Source organism: Lepus europaeus, chromosome 12 (assembly GCF_033115175.1).
Source record: "Lepus europaeus isolate LE1 chromosome 12, mLepTim1.pri, whole genome shotgun sequence".
NCBI classification, from domain to species: domain Eukaryota; kingdom Metazoa; phylum Chordata; class Mammalia; order Lagomorpha; family Leporidae; genus Lepus; species Lepus europaeus.
The window spans coordinates 29,667,490-29,685,412 of record NC_084838.1 but is presented as its reverse complement, the minus strand read 5'-3'; the positions used below and the strand labels follow the sequence as shown (position 1 = coordinate 29,685,412).

The following is a 17,923-nucleotide window of genomic DNA, read 5'->3' as shown; positions in this document are numbered from 1 at the left end:
GCCTCAAAGGAAATTAACCATGTGTTTGCCTAGGACTGATGGTTCAGTTTTCGCTAATTCAGTGATCATAGTGACTTCAGAGGGCCTAACTACCTCGACTAATGAAAATTGAATTTATAAAAGTATTTTATTTGAAAAGCAGAGAGACAGACAGAAAGATCTTTCATCTGTAGTTCACTCCAAAAATGCCAGCAACAAGCAAGGTAAGTAAGACTGCACCAGGAACACAGAACTCAATTTGGGTCTCCCATGTAGATGGCAGAGACCTAAGTACTTGAGCCATCACCTGCTTTCTCCCATGGTGCCACTGGCAGGAAGCTAGAAGAGAGGAAGAGTAGCCAGGACTTAAACCAGGGACTCTGCAATACGGGATGCGGGTATCCCAAGTAGTAAGCCACTGTGCCAAATGCCCAACCTGAGAACTGACTTTTAAGTACGATGGTTGATGCTTATTATGTATGTATTAGACACTAGATTTTGAGCTATTTGTAGAAAATACCACTGAAAACCACACAAATGAGACCTTTCTGCATGTCTGACTTGTTCTAAACAATGGGAACACAGTGATGATATATAAACCAAATATAATCTCCTGTCTTCATGGAGTCTATATTCTGATAGGATAGAGAAGAAATAGACACACACGTATCATATGAGGAGTCTTCCAAAAGTTCATGGGAAATGTGCGTTAAGAAAACTAGACCTGGGGGCCAGAGCTGTGGTGCAGTGGGTTAACGCCGTGGCCTGAAGCACCGGCATCCCATATGGGTGCTGGTTCGAGACCCAGCTGCTCCACTTCCTGTCCAGTTCTCTGCTGTGGCCTGGGAAAGCAGTAGAAAGTGGCCCAGGTCCTTTGGGCCCCTGCACCCATGTGGGAGACCCAGAGGAAGCTCCTGGCTCCTGGCTTTGGATTGGTGCAGCTCTGGCCGTTGTGGCCAAATGGGGAGTGAACCATAGGATGGAAGACCTCTCCCTCTCCCCCTCTCCCTACCCCTCCCTCTCTCCCTCCCTCTCTCTCTCTCTCTGCCTCTCCTCTCTCTATGTAAATCTAACTTTCAAGTAAAATAAATATTTAGAAAAAACCTAGACCTGAATCTCAAATTTTTTTAACCAGAATAATCTTATCGATAAGTGCTATGAAGAAGGCTTCCATCCATGTCCTAATATATGGATTCAGTAAAAAAAGAAAAAAAAAAGGAGGAGGAGGTGAAGGAGGAATGGGAAGAGGAGAAGAAAAGCAAAAGCAAAAACAAAAAGCAGGGAAATTAAGTTGTTTACAAAAGAGCAAATTCAGATTTTAAATCCAAATTTTAAAAACTCAAAATCCAAGTTTAGATTTTTTTTTAGTTTCAAAGCTTATGTTCTTTTAGCAATATCACACTTGCTCCTCTCATAAACACACATCTTACAGCTCTGAGTAGTAGAATTGTTCTAACTCCAGTGAAGTAAACTGTTTCAAACCACAATCATGTTATAGCGTAGACCAGTAGTTCTCAGCTAGAGCTTGGGGATAGGGTAATTTCTCTACCCTAGGGAACATTTGACAACATCTAGAGACATGTTTAGTTGTTATAGTGGTGTGGGAAGGCTGCTACTAGCATCTTGTGGATAGAGGCCAGGAATGGTACCTAACTTTCTGTAATCCATAACAGAATCATCTGGTCTTAATTGTGCTCAAGAGGAGGAACTCTGCTCTAAAGCCTAGGAACCTGGAGAAAACCACGAGTGGAACTTCCAAGTAACTAACCAGGGTGTCTGGTGGGAAAATTAATGATCTGTTCTTTTAGTTACCACTGATTAGATTGATTGTTCATCAGAGTTGTGCTACTGTCACTTTAAGATCTTTCCAAGCCTGAAATACTCTCACTTTGGGTGCCACTGCATCCCCCTCCCAGCGACCTCTTCCCTTCCAAATTGTATCAGCATTCTGAGAATTCCATAGTTGAGGAACTAAAAATAAGACCAGAGGAATGGAAGAAAATGGTGGGGTAATAAAAGGGGGCGATGGGGAACTGACATATAAAAAAGCTGACACAGACTAGAATGACCTTTCCTTATGTTCCTCTCCCTTCTTCCTCTGGCTCTCTTCCCCTCCATTCCTTTCTCTCTTTAAGCAGATATTTGCTATTTTTTAAAAATGTTTTTACCTATGTTAGACGCTGTGTATGGGTATGTATCTTCTGAGAGTGTTACATGCTCCAAGGTACTTTGACCATCTGTTATCTTGTCTGAACTTTCTGTAAGCTTCACTCCACAGACGAGTAGACTGAGGCTTGGGAAGGGTCTATGAGCATGCCCAGGGCTGGAATAGAAACAGAGTCCATGTTCCATTCTCTTTATAATGCGAGCATGGATCTGAAGGTTATGGGAGTATGTGGCTCTGTACTCACATTGCCCTACATTGAAGGGGGATCAGATTCTTTTCAGATGGATTATATAATCATATAAAACATGTTTCTGAAAAAGGTGATGCACTATCTTGGGCATTCTTAATGAAACCCATTTAAAAGAACACTAAAATGCCTGCTTTTATTGAATTAACATTACACTGTGTTAGCAGGTCAAGCACTAACACAGTATAGCTCATCTAATCCTCCCCAAAGATTCCATGAGCTACACTCCTTTGATCCTGGGTCTCAGAGAGGTTGAGTAACCTGAGTTAAGCATGATTAAACTTAAAAGAGCACAACAGTCAGAAAAACAACATTTTATTTTAAATGACCTCCAAATGTGTTGTTCATAAAACTGGGTCTTTGAAAAATCACAAATTTTAATCATTTTGGATTTAAAAAATTGGTAAACAACTAAGATGTTGATTAACCCACCTGGCATACGCACTAAGAGGCTTATTAATATCTTTCATTTACAGAAAAAGTGAGGGACAGGCATTCAATTTAGCTCTTAGGATGCTGCTTGGGACACCCACATCCCATCTCAGAAGTGCCTGGTTCAAATTCCAGCTTTGCTCCTAATTCCACCTTGCTGCTAATGTGCACCCTGGCAGGCAGCATGTGATGAATTAAGTATGTGGGTCCCTGCCACCCACATGGGAAAACCAGGTTGAGTTTTGGGCTCCTGGCTTTGTCAAGGCCCAAACACAATTGTTGCAGGCATTTGGCATTTGTGACCAGTGAATGGGAGAACTCCATCTCTTAAGTAAAAAATAAAAATCTTAAAAGAAAGTTACAAATTTCAATTAAATAATTGAAATCCAAATAACTTCAATCCAACTATTGCTATGGGAGATTTGTTCACCAAGAAAAGTCGTAGTTCATCTAGCAGTCTTTTCCTCTTTTGAGTCAAATCACTTGTTACACTGTTGGCTCTAAGTGGTCTATTAGAAAATTAGAGTTCTGGCACCCTCTAAATCATGGATCCTGTATTACTCAGGGATTGCATAGTAAAGTCAGCTGGGACACTACTGAGAAATGAAAGATGTCAAGTTTTGTGGCAAATCTGGGGCAGTGTGTAACAGAACTTGCCCTGTGTTCTAAATTCTGTCTCTAAGGCAAACAAAACAGAGCTGATGCATTACAACCAAATTAATCCAGCAGCTAAGGCTCAAATGAGTGTGGACACCTCCAAATCCACCGGGAGGTAAATTTGCTAGATAATGTAATTTCTGTCATTTTTGCTTTTCAGGATGAATGAAGATTTAGTGAAAGCATTATGTCCAGAGAAGATGGCAAGAACCCTCAACAGAAGGAATGAGTTATACGACAAGCTGTATTTCTCTAAAAAGTAATAATTAATAGAACTATGTATCTTGGAGGGATCTAGACACAGGCTGTTTTTAATCTCATGGCCTAATATTCATGAGAATTGGTTAAAATATGAAAGTGGGCTCGGAGAAACTAGAAATGAAAAGATTAGGAAAATAAACATTTAGGGACAGAGTCTGTTCTAAATATCTGTGGGGGATAGGCATAAGAGTAGAAATAGAGGACCCCCTTACTTGCATCTGTCCCTTTTCTCTACCACTTGGAACCATAAGTAGATTCTTGCACCCTCATCTTCATTTAAAGATTCTATCCACTCACTTCATACCCACCCCTCAGTACTAAGTTTTTATATTTGGGCCATGTAGTCTGCTAATGAGCATGAATTCATAAAAAGACTGGTGCAGACCCTAACAGTACTGTTTGGGCAGGAAATTAAGGAGTCCCGGGAAATAGGAGCATTGTCTCTCTGGGAAAGATTTACAGAAGGCATGAAGTCTTGTCTTCATGTGAAGGAGCACAAGCACAGACAGAGGAGATCCTTAGTGAATTTGAAATTGAGCTGGGGTGCAGAGCCCCATTGCTAGTGTACTGAGGAGTGGTGTGTAGGGGCATAAGAGAACTGCATTGACATATGAGATGTTGCCCTAGTTGGGTGGATTGGGCTGCTATGGAGAAGAACAGGAGAATAGGCCCAGGGCAGAGTTAGGCTACTATTTTGAAATTAATGAAAGATTTCAGCTAGAGTCAATAAAAAACTTCTTTACCCTTACAACAAGTATGACCAATAAATTGGAATGAAGTTCATTTTAGAATATATAAATCTATGGGAAAGTGTTAGAGCAGAAACCAAGTGGCAATTGACAATTGGTTCCTGCACTAGTTAGATGTGGAGTAGATGCCAGTCATGCAAACATGAGCTCTCTCGTGACAGTAGAGCTCTGTGGGGCCACATTTGAGTGCCATAGATGGGGTGGAGTAGGCCGTGCAGAGAAAGAGTCGGGGACTGACATGGCTGAGCTAAGTTTAACATGTTGCACTTCTGGGTTCGCTTTTATGAGAAGAGTTCTTTGCCTTAAAAAGTTTGGAAAACTGTTAGAGTTTTCTGACTTTCTTCCCAATTCTAGGATTTTATGACTTTAAGAAATTCATAGATTCCATCACTGAAAAATGTCAAAGATAATATGAAATCAGACTAAATGTGAAATATTCATCACTAAAACCTGAGCAGTTTTTAGTCAAACATCCCACCCTAAATGCAGAAAATCTGTAGACTAAGATTTCAAGATACATTTTTTTTTTTAATTTAGCACATCTAGGACAACTTAATTTAGCAGATATTATTTTTAGCATTTAAAAAATATATTTATTTGTTTAAAAGGGGGAGTTACAGAGAGGCAGAGGCAGAGGCAGAGAGAGAGATCTTCCATCTGCTGGTTTACTCCCCAAATGGCTGCAATGGCTAGAGTTGAGCCAATCCAAAGCTAGGAGCCAGGAGCTTCTTCCGGGTCTCCCACACGGATGCAGGGCCCAAACACTTGGGCCATCTTCTACTGCTTTCCCAGGCCATAGCGGAGAGCTGGATCGGAAGTGGAACAGCCGGGACTCGAACTAGTGCCCATATGGGATGCCAGCACCGCAGGCGGCGACTTTACCTCTTTGCCAAAATGCCGGCCCCCTTTAGCTGGTTTTTAAAATGTGAATAAATACATGTTCATGATTTCAAAAAACTAAACACAGTGACTATAAGTTGGAAATGACTGATACCTTTTTTTTCTGCCTTTCCATCATATTCTGCTACCCATCTCTGAACTACTATTTCTCATATATCTGACCAGAATTTTTCCACGTATATATAAATTTTGTCTCTTTTTTATGAATTAAATTTTATGTAAACATTAACACTAAAATGAGGGAAATTCAAAAAGTTAATGGAAAATGGAAAAGATACTTTTCCATGAATTAGAAATAGAGATTGGGGCTGGTGCCGTGGCACAGTGGGTTAATGCTCTGCCTATGGCGCCGGCATCCCATGTGGGCACTGGTTCTCATTCCGGCTGCTCCCTTTCCAGTCCAGCTCTCTGCTGTGGCCTGGGAAAGCAGTGTAAGATGGCCCAGGTGCTTGGGCCCCTGCACCAGTGTGGGAGACCCAGAAGAAACTCCTGGCTCCAGGCTCCTGGCTTTGGATTGGCATAGCTCCGGCAGTTGCAGCCATTTGGGGAGTGGATCAATGGAAGGAAGACTTTTGTCTCTGTCTCTCCCTCTCACTGTCTGTAACTCTAGCTCTCAAATAAATTAAATCTTTTTAAAAATAGAGATTAGAAACGACCTGGCTTCTAAAAAATTACTTATTAAAGGTATCCTCTTTTAATTTGCACTTTGGATTACCAGTGAAATTCGACATTTTATTTTGTATTACCCACTTGTATTTCTTTCTTTTTAAAAATTTTTATTAATATGTAATATTTCTACACTTTTATGGGGGTACAGTATGTCAATATATATTTACAACATAAGCTGATCAAACCAGGCAACCAGACTTTCCATTTCTTTATCATTGTATTTGAAGCCTACCATTACCTCTCAACACTCCTTTCTCCATCCTACCTCCAGTCTGTAATAATAACTATTCAAAGTTCAGATTGACTAGTTTTTTTTTTTTTAAATTCAACACATGAGAAAGAACATATGGTATGTTGTCTTACTGTGTCTAGCTTATTTCACTTAACATAATGTTCTCCAGTTCTATTCATTTTACTGCAAATGTCAAGATTATTTTTATGGCTTAATGATATTCTATTGTATATAAATAGTGCAATTTCTTTATCCATTCATCCATTCATGGACAGGTAGGTTGACTCCCTATCTTGGTTATTGTAAGTAGTGCTGCAGTGAACACTGGAAGGCAAGTATCTCTTTCATATGCTGATTTCTTCTTTTGGGACAAATACTCAGAAGAGGGGTAGTTGGGTCAGATTTGCTTTTAGATTTTTAAGGAACCACCATTCTGTTCTACATAATGACTGTACTAATTTGCATTCCCATCAGTAGTGTATAAGGGTTCCCTTTTCTCCACAGTTTTTCTAGCATTTGTTATATTTTATCTTTTTCATAATAGCCATTTTAACTAGAATGAAATGATATACTGTGCTTTTGATTTGCATTTCTCTGTTGGCTATCGATATGTAACATTTTTTAATGTATATGTTGGCCATTAACACTTCTTCTGAGGAGTGTCTATTCTGATATCTGTCCATTTTTAAAACTGGATTGTTTTGCTGCAGAGATTTTTGAGTTCCTTCTACATTCTGGATATTAGCCTTTTGTCATATGCATAAGTTTGCAAATATTTTCTGCCATTCTATGGTTGTCACTTCACTCTGTCATTTCCTTTGATGTGTAGAAGCTTCTTATTTTGATATATTCCCATTTATCTTATTTTTCTATCTGTGGCCTGTCCTTTTGGGGTCTTACATAAAAACCTGGTACCTATGCCAAAGTCTTGAAGTGAATATCCCATATTTTTATTCCAGCAGTTTCATAGTTTCCAGTCTTATATTTAGATCTTTGATCCATTTAGACTCTACTTCTAGTTTCCTATCATCTGCAACTATCAGTTCTATTAGAACTGAAGTTCAGGAACACCAGCTATGGGCAACTAGTGATCTCTGAACTCACTTTTTTCTGCATTCCTATTTATTTCTTTACTTCTAAAAATCTGCTTATTGCCTCTCAATTTTTTTTAATTACTGCATAATTTAAATGCAATTGATAAATCATCATTTAACAAGTTTCCTATTGAGTATCTAGATTGTTTTCAGGTTTTTTTTTTTTTTTGAGTAACAAAAGATCAACATATATATACTGGTTATTTATATATATAGATTAAATGTATAGAGTTAGAATTGCTAGATCAGAGGGTTAAATACTTAAATTTTTATGAATTTTGATGTTTTATTTCCAATTTGCTTTCAGAGTTTGCAAAAACTAATTTAAGAAGAGGAAAATCAGTGTGCCTGTATCTCCATTGCTCTACCTATATTGAGCTTTATGAGCCCATTATTATTAACTTAAGCAATAATTCCTTTCTCAGTTTAATTCTAGCACTGATTTTAGCAGATAAAATATAGTCTAGAAATATACAGTAGTGATTTTAGTAGGTATTTTTCATGCCAGGTGTGGTTTTGATTTGAACCATTTTTTTCTCACATGCAGCTATTCAGGGCAATGCCATTAGAGCTCTCATCCCACTGCGAGTGTCCTAACTGTGTGGAGGGTCCTGAGAATGAAGCTAATTGGAATCCCTCTTCCAGTAAGAGTGGTACTGGCTCATTGTATTCAAGATCAAGGAAAACATCCAGAAGACACTGCCCTCTTTCTCAGTGTCATCCCACCAGGCTAGCAATTGATACCAAAGAAGAATCACTATTTCTTCCCTCAGAAAATGAAAATTTCGTGGGCTTTTCCCAAAACAATCATCTTAATCCTAACCCTGAGGATAGCACAAGGAAAATCAGGCCACTGAGAGAGCTGACTATCCAAGAGTTACTGAAGGAATTTGCAGACCTTGGGAAGTTCCAATCCGACTCCATGTCCCTGGGCCACTTTAGAGATCAGGTGGTTATGAAGTTTAGAAGAGCTCTGTATTATTCTGGAGTTTGGGTGACACATGTCCAAGGCTACAGAGTTGAAAAGCTCTTTTCAGCTAACTATTTCAAAAGAAATCCTGGTAGCTTACATCGACTGGTTCCCTGGCTCAAACGGGAATTAACAGCAGTGTACGGAGATTATGGATATACTGTGAAGAATATTCTAGCTGCCATCATCCATCACATGACAATATATGATTTAGACAGTGAGTCCTTTATTCACCTTCTGGAGCCTTATCTCCTGCAACACACCCACCATTTCTTGCATGAATTTATCAGTTTTGTTCATTCTCCTTACAACATGGAGACATACGACCAACGGGCCATCTATCAGTGTCCTGCTCCTGAACCCTGGACAAAAAAGAAGTCAACTGCATCAGCTCCTATTTTGTCTTTGCCGAAGGATCATGCTGTAATGATAACTCAAAATGATACAAAGCAGCCTGAGAACACCGAGAGTCGTCAGAAAAATAAGAGGCCTGTATCTGGCTTGAAAGAGTTTCTCAATGGTAACTCTTCCTGGAAAGAATCTGAAATCTCACCAGTCCACCATAAAACAGCAAGCAAAATTGATGTTTGGATCGAAAACAAACCAGACTCAGGTGATCATAAAGTCACAATTTCTACTAATAATAATCTCCTGAATTGGGCTACCCCAAGAGAAAGGGACCCAAACCTACCAAAGTGCAAAAACAGAATGCGAGAGAAAAAGACACAAGGGATAAAGTTGCTTCCTGGTCATATACAGGATCCAAGAAAGAATGAAACTATTGCACGCACTTTCAGTACTCCAGCAGTTTCTAATCAGGAGCAAACATGGAGACGCAGTCCAAGAGAAAGAAGGGTTTTGAGCCACGATCAGCAAATAAACTTCCAGGAAAATGAAGGAGAAGAAACTAAATACTCAGATTCTTCATCTGCAATCTTTCAAAGACTGCCTGGAGAAAGATCCTCAGTACATCGCAAATCTCGAAAGAGAGACCCTTCTTGGAGTTGCATCTCAGAAAATACCCTTTCTTCTAAAAGAGATGGCAGAAAGCTGAGTTCCTTTAGAAAAAGAAGTTTGAAATGTAGACAGTCCTCTCAATTTGTAGATGCTGGTTCATACACCAGTAGAAGAACCCAGCGGCGATCAAGGTCCAGTACTCGTAGATCTAAATCCTGGTGTGCTGGCCCCAGAAAGAGATCTATGAGCAGAGAAACAAGTAATCTCTTTCCAAGGAGAAGTTACAGAAATGAAGACTTCACCAAGAATATATGTGGTGAGCCCTTAAAAGAAAAGAAAGTGCATAGCAATGAATCAACCTATGGGCACACAACTTCAACCCCAGGCCAATCCGTGAAGATTTCTTCAACTGTTGGGAGTAGGCCCAAATACATGTCTAAAGGTGAAAGTGCTTCTCAATTTGGTAGCCACTGTAGCAATCCCATATGCCTCCACACTGAGAAACATAGATCCCCAAATATGCAAGTGATGAACCAAAAAATCACATTTCCTAGGGCTAGAAGAACCAGAGCAGTTAAGCATGGAAAACACAATTGTAAGTATCAAGGCACACAAAACACAGAGGAAGTCATGGATGAACTGAGGAGTCTGGGTGATAAGAAGCAAATGAGTCGGCTTTTTGTTTGTACACCTTCATCTAGGAGGCCAACGCCAGCAAAACAGAACACAAGTTTTCAGAGATGTCACTGCGCCAACACCACAAAAGAGACTAGTATCAGAAACAGAGATGTAAACAGTTTGAAAAGTAAGTTACTCCACTTAACTAGAGAGCAAGGGTCTTTGGGAGTATGAATGTAATCTAAAAACATTACTGAAAACTATGTACTTGGAACTAAAAGTCTGATAATAAAATTCAAAACTCCTATGAAAAACATGTGTATTAAGTTGGTTACATATGTAAATATTATTCACGTCTCCTTTTATTCTTAAGAAGTGAATTCTTAACATACTTTATTTTTAACTTATAAATTTAACCATGAAGATTGACTGCCTGAAATTCCAAACACCAAAAAAACTATACTAACAATATGAATACAAATTACTTAATACAAGTTATGCATATTAATTGTTACCAAAAAATATATTGAATTCACTATGTTTCATATCAAATACATATTTAGTCCCTGAAAATAAAACAAGATCACCAGCTTAAGATACAATCATTGCCTTCAAGAGTTTTACAGTCTAGTTGTGAAAATAACTAGTATATAACTAAGTTAAAAGCATATAAACAAACAGGTAAAGATGAATATCTATGGGATTTCTGGCACAACCGTCCCCGTATCTCTCTCCTGAAAACTGTGCTCTCATGCTCTGACATCTAAATATCTTTGTTAGAAGCTGCCATGATCTTATATAAATCTGATTCACCACCCACAATAGTAGCCTGGCTCAGTGATGGCGACTATACCCAAGCCAAGCACACTGTAGTATTTTGCCCTCTGCCACACAATGAGTCCAGTGGTGGCCAACTTCTGGTATTTCCCTGTATTTTTCCCCATTTTGTGTCAATACATTTTCTATATGCATACTTTAATTAATCAGGATTTTTCAGTCACTTGCAAGCAGAAAATGCACTGGGAAGTGGCCCAATGTTAAGTCTGCAAGAGGCAAGGAGCAACAACTCTCTTTGGGGAAGTTTCTGAAGATTTCCTAGACAAGTGGTATACAAGTATGATTTTTAGTGATGAGTAGGGATCTTCTAGGTGAATTTGTTGGACAGAGGTACCAAGAAAAATGAGTGACTTGAAGAAAAGGAAAGACAACCTGGAAAGTCCTGAAAGACAAAATAAGAAGGAAGATACCAAGTTGCAAACTGAAGTGATACCAGGCGGTTCTGAACCCACAGAAGTCACTCAAAATCCAAATTTATTATTTTTAAAACAGCATTTCCTTTTGCTCTTTAAAAAGTAAACAAGATATGTTCCTGAAAATCTATGTTAAATAAATTTGTGCTAATCCATTCAGGTGTGATACATTGCCACATCTCTTATAATTTGTTTAATGAACGTTTTCATCAAGTGAGAGTCTATTGTCCATCGTGAAATAAACTTTTCATGGTAGAGGCTGATGGGAATATGTGCAAACTTTTGATAGTAGGAACAGAAAATTAATGGTACTAGTTCAGAATACCACAGTTAATAAAAAAGAAAGCAAAAGTGTTACTGGGATCAAAAGCAAGAGTATCCTTAATAAGCCTGTAATGTTAGGCTCTACTCAAAAATGTAGAGATTTCTCTGGGTACAGAAAATCAAACTGAGTGTCTAAATGTCTTCAATATACAAGTGAGTGTTCTCTATGAAAGCATGCTTCTCTGCATGACTTGGAGAGCAAATTTGTCTTCTGTTCAGGAGAGAGTTGCGGGGAAGCAATTTCTGCTTAATCTGAAAGACTGTCCTATCAGAGTGGTTACTGGGTTCTTTCAAGAGTGGACCTATGAGAGTACCAGACAAAGTTCATGGAGGGGAAGGCGTTGTGGCATGGCAGATTAAGCCAGAGATGCAATGCTGCATCCCATATTGGAGGTCTGGTTTGAGTCCTGGCTATTCTGCTTCCAATTTCACATCCTTCTAAAGCACCTGAGAAAGCAGCTTAAGATGCCTCAATTACTTGGGCCCTTGCCACCCATGTGGGAGACCAGGATGGAGTTCCTGGCTACTAGTTTTGGCCTGGTCCACACCCAGCCCTTGTGGCCATCAGGGGCATGAAGCAGCACCTGGAAGAACTCTCTCTCTCTGTCTCTCCCTCTTTCTATGGTGCTCTGCCTTTCATAGTAATATTTTTTTTATTTTTTTAAAGTTCATGGAAAATGGGATTAAAAGAGAAGTTTTATTTTGGTGCAGCCAGATTTAGAAATCCCGTATAGCTTTCTCATAATACACATTTGCCTGAACTTTCTGAAGACCTCTCATATAGAAGTGCAAGAGGCCAGTGGAGAGAAGGAGCTCTCATCCTTGGAACTATTCATAGAGGCTGGAGTTTACAAATGAGAAAATTGGATGTTTTCTGAACTCTCTGTATAACTGAAAGATTCTAAGATTCATGAAAGAGTCCCAGAAATTTGCTAATGAACCAAAATATTATATCCTTAAATTACAATAACTATTCTTAGATGGGAAAAAGAAAAAAAAATGTTTAATGGTAACACAGTAACAATAAATAAGATTGTAATTCTCTACCCATTTCTTTCCCAGGTACACATACCCACACATACACATTTTATGTTATTTCTTTAATCTATAATTTATGGATGAGGAAAGCTAGTAAGTGTTGTAGTCTGGACTAAAACCCAGAGAGCCTCAACTGCAAGGTCAATGATTTTTTTAAAAATATTTATTTATTTATTTGAAATTCAGTTAGAGAGAGAAAGGGGAGAGACAGAGAGAGATGTTCCATCTCCACTCCCCAGATGACTGCAATGCCAGGGCTGAGCCAGACTGAGGCCAGGAGCTGTAAGCTTCATCTGAGTCTCCCATGTGAGTGGCAGGTGCCCAAGGACGTGGGCCATTTGCTGCTTTCTCCAGGCCATTATCAGAGCTGGATCAGAAGTGGAGCAACTAGAACTTGAACTGGCACCCATAAGGGATGTGTCACAGGCAGCAGCTTCACCCGCTGCACTACAATGCCAGGCCCCGGGGTCAATGATCTTAAACCACAAGTAGTCAACCCCATCTACTTTTTTGTTGCATTATTTAAATTGCCCATATTCACACCTGTGGTGAACACATTTCCAAATACTGTCATCTCATTCTTACCATAGAGAATAAGGTTGGCATGATTATGCCTGGATTATCAATGAGGAAAATGAGTTTCAAAAAGGTTATATTTTAACAAACAACATAGCTGAGAGCCAAACTGTAGGTCTCACTGCCCATGTTTTGCGTTTTTATAGCTTATTATGGTTGACTGAGCTTTTCAGATCTAACTCGGAGACACTTATGACCCTTAATCACTGAGTCTTTTCTGCTCTTGAGAACACTTTTTCATTCAAAATCCAGAACACTAACATAACCGTGGAAGGTAAGGTGCAAAGGGGTCACTTCTATTTATTTGTAAGGATAAAAAACAATTCTTCATTCCCAAGTTCACCCTGAATTGTCCTTTTGATGCTAATGGGGTTCATCTCAGCCAGCTGGGAGGAGGCAGATGAATGATTTTCAATACCCACGCTTCAGTTCACACAGTATCTTCTATGACATGTGGGTCAGTTAGAACCTTAGAAGCCTAGGGTCAGTTTTTATCTCTGTCCTTGCCTCTCCACTGCCCTTTGAGCTGATACTCCTTTCATCTATGTAATGAAAAGCAGGTAACGTGGTTCAAAATACAGTGTCTGAAAATACTCCATGTATGAATATAAAAATATTAATAATTGTTCTATTGTGCATATTATAGTTAGTGTGAATTTATTAACCACCACCCTCCCCCCCCCCCCCCCCAGTTACCACTGAGGAAAGATCTTCCACCTGTGCTCACTGGAACCATTAAAGTATCCTCCTAACTGGTTTCCCTGCCTCTGGACTCTGGGAAATCACCTACGCTGCTACTATTATTATAGTATGCAAATTTATTAATGTAATTTATCTGCCTAAAATACTCTATTGATTCTGTTGTTGCATACAGGATAAAACTGAATTATTTAGTAAGGACCCTCTAGTCTCAATCTGTTCCTCTATCTGAAAGATAGAAAACATATATATATATATATATATATATATATATATACATATACACACACATATATATATATAATCTGTATACACATGCACACATATATAAAATCATGTATATACCCATATCATTCCATCTGCATATATTATCTCTTACCAATAGAATATATTTAATTCTGACTTAGCCAAATAGATTCCTTTCTTTTTTTGCCATTGGTTCACCCTCCAATGGCCGCCACGGCCGGCACGCTGCGACCGGCGCACCACGCTGATCTGACGGCAGGAGCCAGGTGCTTCTCCTGGTCTCCCATGGGGTGCAGGGCCCAAGCACTTGGGCCATCCTCTACTGCACTCCTGGGCCACAGCAGAGAGCTGGCCTGGAAGAGGGGCAACCGGGACAGAATCTGGTGCCCCGACTGGGACTAGAACCCCGTGTGCCGGTGCCACAAGGCGGAGGATTAGCCTATTGAGCCGCGACGCCAGCTATAGATTCCTTTCACAACACTTTTTTGTTGTCTTCCTTATGGTAACTATTCAATACACATATTTTCTCTAACTGGCCTAGTATTATTGAACTGTATGGCCTCAGATTAAGTTAACTTCTCTGCAATTCAGTGTTCATCTCAGTTGAATGAAACTGAGTCACTTTGTTATGCCACTGATTTGATGCTCTATTAAAAAAATGCCTCTGCCTTGAATCCGAACCTTCCTCACACCTCTGTACTCTGGTGCTTTGGGCTAGATTCACCCTTCACACTCACCTAGACTTCTTTATCACATTATTGGGGTTCAGGTGGATTTTAGATGTCTTCCTGACCTATAATATAATCTGGACTTGGCGATACTCTGCTGAAGAATCTCTAGATCTTTAATTTTTAATATTCTATGAATTTTTGATGTTTTATTTAATTAAGTCAAATATAATAAGTGAAAACTGAGCTACTGGAACAGACACTGTGCTGGACAGGGGAGCTACAAAGGTGTTCCAAGGAATCAAGGAGTTTTTAACAAAAACTCCAACATTAGAAATTCCTGAGGAAGCCATTCATAAGAAGATCCTCTTCAGATCAGTTTCAGCATAAATGAAAGGGACCTTACCGGGTGCTACTGAGCACGACTACCTCTGTGAAATTAGGATTAAACTTCTACCTCTTAAGTCTTCACAGGTGAATACGAAAGGCACGCCTTACTGTTCCTGTAAGCCAATCAGAAACCTTAAGTACTTCAAAGCAAAAGGATAAGTAAAACTTTTGCCTTTGTCTCCTTAAGGCAAACATGCTGTCCCTGCCTTCCTTGATTATCTCTTAAGAACTGTTATTGAGGATAAAGCTACCTAATGATTTCTTCTATTATTCTCTATACTCAAGTTAAATGGGTTTATAATCTACATAAGGGTGGCCTACCACTACCCACTATCTGGGAATCTGTAAGATACGTTGTTTTTATCTAAAGGGGCACCCCACTTACAATTGGTTTTGTTCCAGTTTTGCTTATACTAATTAACAACTTACATGTTTCAGAACTCAACTTCTGGGAGTAACCACACAGGGGACACAAACCTTGGCAATGACCGAGACTGCACCAGCTCACAAAGCAAATTTGTTAGAATAGGCAGAGACCTCCAGACCCTGGATAGGCAGGGCCTGCACTACACCCCTCATAAGCAGGAAGCAGTTACAGAAGAGAAGATTCAACGCCCATCAACTTCCCTTAGGATTAAGGGATGGAGTCTCTGAGGGGGGAATGAAGTGGGCAGGCATATAGGTTAAAATAGATTAGGTTTGTGAACTGGAAGACCACGCCTTCGCCAAGCCCCTGTGTGTCCTCATGCCCCTACCTGGCCACACCTGGGTGCCCACCAGCCAATCAGGTTAATTAACCACTCTCCTTTGGAAGTGGGTTAAAATCCTAGGGCACAGTGTGCCCAGGGCTGCTCTTTTTCCCTGTCATCTTGCTAGGAAGGGGCTTGCTGTAGCCCCGTGCCTCTAGGGTGCATGGCCTTCGGGCCATGTTCTCTAGGCTTCCTGGCCTAGATGCTCATCCACGTGGCTAGTTCCTGGTGCTCGGTATGAACCCCTATTCACCTCTCTCTCTTAAACAAAGCTCTCACTCTCCTATGCAACTTTCTCACTAAATAAAAGCTTAAAACGTACCATGCTGCCTCATTTATCTGTGTCGGTATTTAGAATTCTTCTCTAAATATTAGGCAAGAACCCTCTCGGGCTTATTAATATCGGGGATTTAGTAATAAGCCCGTGGTGAAATTGTAAGGCACCCCAAATTCTGGTAGCACATGTGCCACCTTGGATAGCATTTCTAGGGAACATTAAGGGGCCACATTTCAGGGTAAATTTTAGGGGTTTTCTCTGATTTCATAAGTACTGTAGATAATTTTGTCAGATTTTTAAGTGATCTCAAGTTATAGGACACGGTTTGGGAATGCTATCATGCATGGTGTTTGTCTCATGGACGTGGCTCAATAAGGTGAATTATAAGGTGTCTCAATGCAAGTACTTCAACATTTTCAATAATGTTCTAATTGTAAAGCTCTTCCGTGGTATGACTGACATGTTTTTATTTTAGAGTTTCATAGCAGTCGCATGTAAATATTTTATATAACACATACTACACAAAAACATTTTGAAAAATGAAAATTCTGCTTATATACTTATTATTTATTAGGAGCTTAGATGAGTAATGTACATAAACACAGAGTCTGAATACTTGAACAAGCAAGGAACAGATGCGATAGCCCATTACTGATGTTTGGCAGTAATCAGTCCCTCCTCTGCTTAACCCTCCAATGCAGTCTCCATGGCAGCAGGTACTTCTCTCCCTCTCCAAAATTCAATACCACCAGTAGAATGTTAGTTCCCCAATCAAACAAGGTCATTATGGCTCATTGTTATGCTGACTTCTTAGCTTGGGAATTTCTTTTCTCCACTGCTGTTTAGAGAACACCTCCTTCAGGACTCCTACAAGGGACACCTTCTGTTTGAAGGCTTTCTTGATATTTTCCCAACTTTCAAACTTTCGAGTGAACAATCTTTCCTTTTGTGCCTCCAAACTTCTACTATAATGCCAGAAATTTTTGTCATTTTTATCTTACATATCTGGACCCAGTCTTCCCTTCACTCTGATCCACTGATGAGAGGTTCTTTGAGACAAGGACAAGCCAGGCACATAGCAAAAGTGTGTGGTGAGTGCTGAATGCATAAATGAATGACAGGATACAGACCTAAACTTCGTATGTGACCTGAAGTGGATCAGTGTCTCTAAGTGCCTTCATGAGCAGACAGTGAGTCCAGTAAAGACTGTACCATGAAGCACACATGGTCATTCCAATTAATCCTGAAAGTCAGGACACTGTGCCCAGGCAAAGGAAAACCCAAGGGAATTCTACAGGATACCCTTAGATAGACAACCCGTATTCATGTGAAAGTCTACGCACTGTATCAAAAGACACTTGCTGTATGATAGAAATTCAGACTCACAGGCTCCAACTCAAGTCAGAATCTAAATTTTAATATTATATCCCAATGATTCATATTTATATTTTGAGAGTCATGTATTTAAATGGTTGAGGAACCAAACTCCAACTAGAAATTATGATTTTACCAAAAATTTAAAATACCAGTCTGCTGTCATATATTAACTATAATAAACACAATTTTAGTCCAAACAAAAACCAAAAGTTGACAATAGTAAATAGAATACAATTAATTTGAGGTAGCTGTTTGTTATTTATAATCATATATGTGAGTTCTCTAAAAAATATATATGTATACATCCACTTTTTTTTTTGATATTTAACATGCAAACATCACTTTTATCGACAGCTTCACAAGACACAGACAGACAACAGCAGTGTGTGCAGACAGG

At 39.5% G+C, this 17,923-nt stretch overlaps 1 protein-coding gene across 1 annotated transcript; it reads left to right on the top strand.

Annotated features, from left to right (window-relative positions):
* The first annotated feature begins 7,946 nt into the window (after positions 1–7,946).
* Positions 7,947–10,166, top strand: LOC133770939 (E3 ubiquitin-protein ligase Topors-like). The gene has a single exon (XM_062206720.1). The coding sequence runs from the start codon at positions 7,947–7,949 to the stop codon at positions 10,164–10,166; it is 2,220 nt and encodes a 739-aa protein (XP_062062704.1).
* The last annotated feature ends 7,757 nt before the right edge of the window (positions 10,167–17,923 follow it).